Source organism: Xenopus tropicalis, chromosome 10 (assembly GCF_000004195.4).
Source record: "Xenopus tropicalis strain Nigerian chromosome 10, UCB_Xtro_10.0, whole genome shotgun sequence".
In the NCBI taxonomy this organism is placed as follows: domain Eukaryota; kingdom Metazoa; phylum Chordata; class Amphibia; order Anura; family Pipidae; genus Xenopus; species Xenopus tropicalis.
Window position 1 is genome coordinate 23,341,986 of NC_030686.2, and position 9,954 is coordinate 23,351,939.

Sequence of the window (9,954 nt, forward strand, 5' to 3'; positions counted from 1 at the left end):
CTAGACTGCGTAATGAAACTGGAGCGATCAGGCGTGATAGTACCAGTACCACCGCAAGAGAAATTCTTCGGGTTCTACTCCAACCTCTTCATCGTCCCGAAGAAGGATGGCACCTTCCGTCCAGTACTAGACCTGAAATACCTCAACAAGTTTATCCGGTCGGTACGGTTCAAAATGGAAACGATTCGATCTGTAATTTGGGGAATGGAACCGGGACAGTTCCTAATGTCCCTGGACATCAAGGATGCCTATCTACATGTCCCAATTTGGCCCCCCCATCATCGCTTCCTCAGATTCGCATTCAAGAACTGGCATTTTCAGTTTGTGGCACTCCCATTCGGTTTGTCAACAGCACCCAGAGTATTCACAAAGCTAATGGCCATCACGGCGGCGACCCTGAGACTCCAAGGAGTCTTTGTGACACCTTACCTGGACGATCTCCTCATCCAAGCCAGGACGGAGGATCAGGCCAAAGAGAGTCTACAACGGGCGATCTCGCTCCTTCAGAAATTTGGCTGGACCATCAACTGGTCAAAGTCCAACCTTCACCAAAAACAACAAATGACTTTTCTAGGCCTCGTATTCAACACCACGACGCAAATGGTATATCAACCCCAGGACAAACAGAACAAGATCAGACACATCCCAGGAGTGTCCAACACAAGGGCGGACTTCCTCAGTCGAAACCAGCTGAACCCAGGAGAATGGGAACTTCACCCGGAAATCTTCTCGGAGATCACCAACCATTGGGGAACTCCCCAGATCGACCTAATGGCATCCAGGGACAACTGCAAAGTACCAAGGTTCTTCTCCCGCTACCGAGACCCAATGGCGGACGGAGTGGACGCCATGAATCAGCGTTGGCACTTCAGACTGGCATATGTCTTCCCTCCACTTCCAACGACGACTACACAGTCTGGATGTGGTGAGAGCCCTTCGCAAATATACTGAGAGAACTAGGGCATTCCGTCGCTGTCAATCGCTCTTCGTCATTCCCGCCGGCCCCCGACGAGGTCAGGCAGCCTCCAAGACATCAATCGCAAGATGGATCACAGAGACCATTTGAAGAGCTTACCTAAGCAAGGGAAAACCGTTACCAAATGGTATCGGAGCTCACTCCACGAGAGCGATTTGGGCCTCCTGGGCGTGGCACAACTCTGCATCCTTGGACCAGATCTGCAGAGCAGCCACCTGGTCCTCTGTACATACCTTCACAAAATTTTACAGAATAGATACCTTTGCATCTGCCGAAGCCTCCTTCGGACGCAAGGTGCTGCACGCCGTGGTGCAGTAATATGTCTAAACAACCACGTTGGTCAGCAGTTGGAATAGTTCTCCTGTTACCTGTTACCTGTTCTGCATATTATTGCTAGTTTTCTGATACTGTAGCAGTATTTCTTTGATACAAACTGATTGGATTGGGTACAGTGGAGGGGTAAAGCCGGCACCTGGCACGCCCCTTCAATTTGCTTATCAAGTGTCCTGCCTCCTGGAGGGTGGAGCTATACCCCATATGTTCCCTGTGTCCCCCTATCGACTTGCAGAGAAACGTATTTAACAGTGAGTAACAAAATCCTATTTTCTATTCAGGCCCTCTCCTATTAATCTTCCAGTCTTTTTTATTTAAATTAGTGCTCGGTTAAACCTGAGCCTAGCAACTGGAAAGCTGCTGGAGTTCCAAACTGTAGACTTACTGAACAAAAAAGCTAAACAAAAAAAAAGCTAAATGAAAAAGACAAAGAATTGAAGACTTATTACTTATTACTACCATCAAGAGTTTAAATACCGGGGAATTCCCTACCAGTCATTTGAACTGAAGAAGCCACTCGGATGAGTGGTGAAACGTTTTCAAGAAAAACTCAGAACAGTCCAGTTGTTTTAGACTTAATTCTACTAGATACTGTATATCATGACCTGGATGAATGAGAATCTTCATAGACATCCAGAATGTTCGAGACCTGGTGTTTTTCAACATTAAATTAACCCAGTAGGATATAATTTTGCCTCCAATAAGGATTAATTATATATTAGTTGGCATCAACTACAAGGTACTGCTATAACCTAAACCTAAAGTTAAGCTTAACTCACCATGACAGACAACAGATAATGTTGTATGTAGGAGAAGATTCAACTGAACATTTCAAACCCTGTTGATCTCTAAAAACCATTGCTCTGTGTGGTATGTGGTATGTGGTATGCCTGTGCCAATTTGCTCAACACACCCAAACATTGTACAAAACATTTATCTCATGATATAATTTCCTTCCAAAAAGTGTTAAACTGACTATACATGTGCAAATTTTAATTCTGACACCAGTGATACTAATGTTTGTGTTTTTTTTTTCCAGGTTGAAACATTATTCTGATTTCTAAAACAGAATATTTAAAGGCAAGTTCAGTTCATTTTCAAAGATAAAGAGATTTATTTTGGGGTTTTTTTCCCCAGAAAATACACTATCCTTAAATGTACAGGACCCAACAGTTAGGTATTTGACTACAGCTGCTGTAGATATTACAGATTACTTATTGAATATATATTGAATTTATGTTACTTATTTATTTTGTTCTCTTTTAGGGTGATGAACATGAAGATGCCTATGTGGGCAGCATTTTCATTTGAATTTCTTTGAATATACTATGTATATTGAGCATTTCATCATATTTTATACATTTGTTAACAAAAACAAATTAAATTTGTCATTGTTCTATCTACACTTATGTCATACTTTACATGTGGTTTATATTAATGGTCAATAACAATATAATATATACATTTAAAAATGTGGCTGCACTGATAACGTTTGTGTGGGCTGTAGAAGCTCTGCAAGCTTCTATATCCACCTGGGCTGCTATTCACAACTCTGTAGGGCTTATATGTCAAACTTATATAAGAAGTTAGTAGATAATCTGTTCAATCAACAATAAGCACTAAACAGGGGTCAACGCTCTCTACATACATACATACATACATACATACATACATACATACATACATACATACATACATACATACATACATATATGCAGGATGATGTCCCAATAGTAAACAGTTCGGGCAGTCAAGCCATTCTTTGTCAGAGAACAGCAACAGCATCCAATTTTTTTCTGACTTTAATCCTACAATTTAAATCTGAATGTTAGTTTTAGATTGTTGCATTAAAATGTACGATCGATATATGAACGTTCGTCATACAACTACTATAATCTAAACGTGTGAGCTCCCCTCCGTTACATGTGTTGGGGGTCCACTTAATGGGTGGGAACATTTACCGGGGTGTATGAGAAATTGACAGTGTAGAAATATAAGAGTACATTACAAATTAAAGGAACATTTCACTGTAAAATTTTAACTGGATAAAACAGACTGTGCAAAAAAATTAATATAGCTAGGCAAAAATGTAATCTATAAAGGCTTGAGTGAACAGATGTCTAACAGAGCTGTAAAGGAGGACATAGTTTTCTGGCTATTATGTTAGATATACATTCACTCCACCATTTATAGATTACATTTTTGGCTAACTATATTGAAAGCATTTTTATGTTGCACAGTCTGTCTGTTTTACCAAGTTTCATTTTTACAATGAATTGTTCATTTAATGTCCTGATACTTTAGCAAAAAAATGATTTCATGATATACTAGTGGGAATGTACTAGAACCACCCACTTGCACACCCCTCTTTTTCTGTTTGGTATGAAGTCTTTAGCAAAGTCCAAAAAGGATAAGTCCAAAGCATATCTACTGTACAACCAAACAGGTACATGGTGGACCACATCATCAAATTTTGTGTACCTACACATAAATGAAAAAGGACATGTTTGACTGGACAGGGAGGAAGATTGGTTTAAAAGAAAGGTGCTTGAATTGAGGCAGGTTTCAATATCTATTGTCTGCCATTTACAGTGCTGTTTTGGCACCTCTTCCTGGACATTTTAATAATACCTCTGTAAGATTTTTGACTATATATAATAATAATAATAATATAATATTAATAATAATATTAATCACCCCTCTTACTAGGGTTCCGGTTCTTTTGAGAAGCAGACAAATTACCCACACCAATAAGTGTATATTAAAATGAATATATTGAGTAGCAAATCAATGGATGGTTACAATGAAAAGATTAGTTAACAAAACACAATATATTTACATTATTTACATTACAAATTAATAACAAAGTCTACATCATCATAGCTACCAAAAAACACAACATGGTTGTCTGGATCCTTTTCTCTAGCCATGGCTTCCTCTCTGGTCTGTCTCACATCCTGCCTGGTCACTTCTGATCCAGTCCCCAGGTGCTCCTCCCAGGTTCTTCCCCCAGGTTCCTCCACCCAGGTTGCTCTTTCCAGTCCACATTTATACACCTTTCATACCCCACATACCAATGGATCAGATGAGGTTGATAAAAACCACACCTTGCCCATCAGTAACTGTTACGTTTTATGGCTTCTCGCAGACGTACTGTCCCACCATCCACCGAAAAACCCTTTGATATGGAGATTTAGCTTCGGGTGCAACTTGAACAACTGGTTTATAGTAATCAGTAGAGCTCTCCCCATACTCACATACAATATGTATGTATAAATATGTATAGAGCCACAAACACACATATATATATATATATATATATATATATATAAAACAGTCCACACGACAGCACCACACTCCAAAATCTGCTGCTCTGCAGTTGCCCCTGTGCACGGGATATCATATAAATATCAAAATAAAACAGCCAGCACCAAGGGTCTTTGTGTTTCAAAAAATCTCTCGTGTATTAAAATTGCATGTACAACCGACGTTTTGGTCCCTTTTTGAAAAAGGTCCCAAAAGGGACCGAAACGTCGGTTGTACATGCAATTTTAATACACGAGAGATTTTTTGAAACACAAAGACCCTTGGTGCTGGCTGTTTTATTTTGATATATATATATATATATATATATATATATATATATATATATAGATAGATATATCTATCTATCTATCTATATATATCTATCTATCTATCTATATATATATATATATATATCTATCTATATATATATATCTATATATATCTATATATATATCTCACAAATAATGGCACCCAAGATACACGGTTTCTTACAACTCATAGCTCCAATCATCCTACTACTACAACAAAAACAATTTACTTTCATGAGATCCCTCACCACATGCTGGTTATGAGAAACAGATTATGCTGATTGAAGCAAAATTCCAGGATATTTATTCCAGAAAGATCCTTGTACGAGTCATTTTGATTTAAGAAAGACAGTTGGGTGACTAGCAGAATGTCTTCAAGACACAACAAGTCCAGTTGATTTCACTTATTACTACAGGGAGAATTTTGTTTACACCCCCATAAAGGATCTAAAATTAATTTTTGAAGTAACTTATTCACTGCCCACATTTAATTGATGGCAGGAGATTGACTGCTCAAAACATTTATTTATTTTGCACTCTGTGGCCAAATAAACGTGGTAAGCACCGTTATAACACAAAATTGTATGTAGTTGCTAACTTGCATTGTATTACCAGGCCAGGTTCCCAGGGATCATATGCATCGGCACCAAAGTCTCAATTCTGTGTGCAGGTACACCACCATAATACTCATAGTAAACAGGACTACTTACATAGATAAATTATCTCATGGGGGGATTTAGAGAAAATAGAATGCTGAATGTTGGAACATTGATAAAGACTGCATGGAATAAAAATAATATCTTTCTGATATACTGAGACCTAAATTAAAAACTCAAAAAAAACCCCCAAAAAACAAACAAACAAACATTCTAACAAAGGATTTTTGGGCTAATGTCACACTTGGTGCTTACTCCCCTGTGTTCAGTAATTGCTGACAGTCCGTGACCAAGAACGTAGAAGTGTGCATTTTTGCATTGCCTGAATTGGCAATTTGTGACATTAGCCTTAGGGCTATAGACAAAGCAAAAGCAAGTGTCTTTCCACCCCCAGAACATCAAGTAATTGGTTCAGACTATTGGTTATAGACTATTCCATAGTCTATAAAAGGTCCCATAGGCCCTCTTTTTACCAAGCAGCTTATCATAACAGACTGTCCTATATTTCTAGTTGTGTTTCTGATATAGTGAATAATGTACCCCTTACTGTAAAATAAAGGGATGATATAAGTCACAGAGGAGTTCCGTGACCATATAAAAAGCACGAGGCTGCAGTAGAGGGTTACATGTAGCTTGTGTTCTACCTTCAGAACAGCAGAGGTTTAAAGGTATTCCATTTAGCCCCTCTTTCTGGGTGCTACATGACTGAAGGAGAAATCAAAAGGTGTAGTTAAGATAAAATACTAATGTAATTCATTAAAATAATTAACATTAATAGAGGTGTTTAAAGTTGTATTTCCTGACTCTTTCTATTCTTTGTATGGCAGGTTCGGAAGCAATGCAGTATAAGTGAGTTAATTGACAGATCAGTGAAGAAGCATATCAGATGTGGGAAAAATTTACATTTTCTTTTGTTATTCAAATAAACATTTGTATGAAGTTCCACAAAAATAAAATAATTTTGTCATCTATAATAATAACAGCTATAATAGAATCCACAGAACACAAACCATCATGTATATTTTATCTTGCAGGTGTTAATGTTTGTCGTAGAGAGCCTGTTAACCAGATGAGCTTGCAGAGAAATGACTATAAATACAGGTCAATCGAACAGAAAAATCCTATTGGGGCCTTTAAAGCTCTTAAAGTCAGTGGTGCCTGACAGTGTATCCAGGGGATATTGAAACAGATAAGGGTGTGCTGCTACATCATTAGCAGAACAGTATAACCAATCAATACTTGAGTGTAGTGCCAGAAAGATCGGAAAAATGCTAAATTTGTTCCAATGTACTAATGCAGGAGCAGGGTTAAGCTGGAGCACTTGCATGCATGGTACAAATGCATTGTAATATAAAGCAGAAGAATTTACAGAGTTCAGTGCCACTATGAGATTATAAATAATTTTTGATTTCAAATTACTGATAACTAATGGGGCTAATTATTAAAGCTATCTAAAATAAAAGGTGTATCAGATCTTATGTCCATATTTGTGAATTAATGTCATGCCTCACAATCACCATTCCATCACCAATCCATTACAAATGCATATTATTTATAACGTGTCATTTATTTTACACAGAAACTGTACTGGATATATGTGATATGGATTTCAATAGGTTAAGCCATTGAAGTCTATATCACATAGGTCCTCAAGCGCAGTGCTCCTGAATATTTCCCTGCAGCGAGTTGCACATTAAAGGTACTGCACTCCTTGCACTTCTGTATAGTTGTGCTCGGCACTGCTCAGTCCTTCCTGTTTTCTGTTCTGATTCAAGCGGGGGCTTTGCCCATTGATGCAGGGGAACCTTGGAGCTACTGCCACATCCTGGCCAGAAGGTAGTTCCAGGATTCCTTTTGTGCCCAGCATCAATGTGTCTAAAAATTGAGCACTTCTGTCACTCACAGACTGTGCAACTGTGTCCAGTTTGCAACTAAATGAATGCACAGTTGCTTTAATTTGGTGCATTAGATGCAATAATGTCAGCCATAGTTCCTCTACTCTTTTGACTGCATTGACAGTGGAATTATGGCATAAAAAACAGGGAAAAAACATGGTAATTACACTGGAAATTTCATGTTGCTCGCTGTAGTTGCAGATGTAATTGAGCCCTATTATGGTGTAAAAAAAGTGTGCTAATGTTTCTTTTTACACCTCATGAACCAGGATTCATTACCCTGCTTTATAACTATGTGATTTTACGTGGTGTACTGTGGCGTTAAAGTGGCAGAGTCACTTTTTTTGTATAGATTTACTACTAGGCCCCCTAGTGTGTACAGCAGCTGCAGATTAACTTCATATTCTGACCAATATGAATATCAAAGAAGAAGAATAGAATACAGAAGGGCAATGTGCATTTATCTAGTAGTCAAAATATTTCCTGTAATCCAAATGCAATTGCACCAGTAGCAAATTTAAGAACCTGCTGAGTCATGAAAATATTAGTCAATTATATGTGACATTTTAAAAGAATGGTAGTATTTAAGTGATTTCAACCAACCTTTGGGTAGAGATGAGTCATTGTACCTGGATGCAGGTTTTCAATTTTAGCCAATGAGATAAAGGAAAATGGCATTTGTGCCTCTTGTACTGATAGTTTGTAATGTAAATGGTTTATTAGCATCCCCTGATACATGTGGTATTAACTTTGTAACTCATTTTCTTTGTAATAGACACCTATTTATCTGCTGCCATCAACAGGCAGAGCTGTAGGCAGTGTAGGACTGAGTCGCATATAATAGAATAAATTCTGTGTGTGCAGATTCACCCACAGGGCCCCCGACTCGGATGGATTCTGTTCTCAAGTTAGCCTTAGTTCTATCAACTATAGCCTTGAAGACAGAACCACCTATTTGGCAGAGAGCTTCTTTTCTGTCCTGTGAACAGATATTTCTATGTGCACACATAGTGCAAATGTGTACACTGGTAAACTGGTAACACCTATGCTCATACGTAACACCTATGCTCATTCCTAAAAGGACAAGGAAAGGCAAAGTCACTTGGGGGTGCCAAAATGTTAGGCACCCCCAAGTGACTTAAATTGCTTACCTTTTACCCCGGGCTGGTGCCCCTGTTAGGAGAGAACAGCACCACCCCGGGGTACCTGCAGCGCTTCCTTCTTCCATGCGCGCGCATGTGCATTAGAGTGAAAAAGACGAACTTTAACAAAGAAGTCAGCTTTTCACTCTACTGCGCATGCGCCAGTCGTGGGGTCCCGGCAAAACGAAGCAGGAAGGAGGAAGCGTTCGCTACAGGTACCCCGGGCTGGTGCTGTTTTCTCCTAACAGGGGCACCAGCCCGGGGTACAAGGTAAGCGATTAAAGTCACTTGGGGGTGCCAAACAGTATGGCACCCCAAGTGACTTAGCCTTTCCTTGTCCTTTAAAGAAGAAGGAAAGGCTAATAAAGGTTTAATCTCAAGCTGCAGGCATACCTTCTGTACTCTCAATAGTGCCCTTAAGTCTCCCCATATTTCGCCTGTTTAGATGATCTGAAGCGGCATAGGAAAAAAAAACCGCTGAGCTCTGTAAACAAAATTCCCATAATGCCACACTCCTGAACCAAGACTAAGACCCCAGTTTGTAAGACTATGAGAAGGCTTACTGCTGTATAGCTTAGATCACACATTCCTTGACTCCACATGACTCTGGCACAGGAATTAAGAACAACATGTTTACAAAAAAGGAGACAAGAAACCCTGTGTTTCTTTTGATAGAGGACTCAGCACAGCGTTTCTGTGAGTGCTTATGGCTGTATTTACATAGTTTTTACTTTACCTTCTCCTTTAATGACATATGCTACTATCACAAAGTCTATATAAACCCTGTGCTGTCTTTTTTCTGACTATCTATTGCTCAGAACCCCTGTACGTGTCTAATAAACCTTACCTACTTACCTCAAACGACTTTCATTATCTGAAATTTCCATAACACATGGGATCGACCAGAGAACCTGAAACCCCTTGTCTACTCTCATAACAATTATAGATAGTGCCAAATATTATAGGCTCATGGAGGAAATATACATGCATTACTGTGAATTCTTCTAAGATGTGAACCACTGGTAAATCCTCTGTTGTAGTCTAGTCCAACCCTGCAGTAGTGCCCTCAGATTAGCAGTTGTAAGAAGGGTAGGGGTTCCCCATCTTGATAGTAACACTCACATATGACAAATGTTGCCAAACCTTCAGTTGTTGTTAAAGTACAGTAGGGTGCTCTATACTTTAGTCAACAACAGCTAAAGTTAATCAATATAAATAATATTAACATATAACAACCACTAGGTAAGGCTTTGGTTTAGTGTCGGGCCTGGATGTTCTGGCATCTCAGGCAAATGTTACTAACTGCACCCATTCTCCTCCATGCCTCCCAACTTCACC

The 9,954-nt window shown here is 39.0% G+C and overlaps 1 protein-coding gene across 6 annotated transcripts in view; it reads left to right on the forward strand.

Moving 5' to 3' along the window:
* Window positions 1–7,053, forward strand: part of utp18 (UTP18 small subunit processome component) — a 28,334-nt gene extending 21,281 nt beyond the window's left edge. For 4 of the 6 annotated variants that reach the window (XM_012971779.3, XM_012971778.3, XM_012971780.3 and 1 more), the window contains exons 14-15: window positions 2,349–2,389; window positions 2,576–2,714. In XM_012971779.3, the coding sequence (XP_012827233.2) occupies window positions 2,349–2,373 (25 nt within the window). In that variant the 3' untranslated portion in view covers window positions 2,374–2,389; window positions 2,576–2,714. 6 annotated transcript variants of the gene reach the window in all.
* The last annotated feature ends 2,901 nt before the right edge of the window (window positions 7,054–9,954 follow it).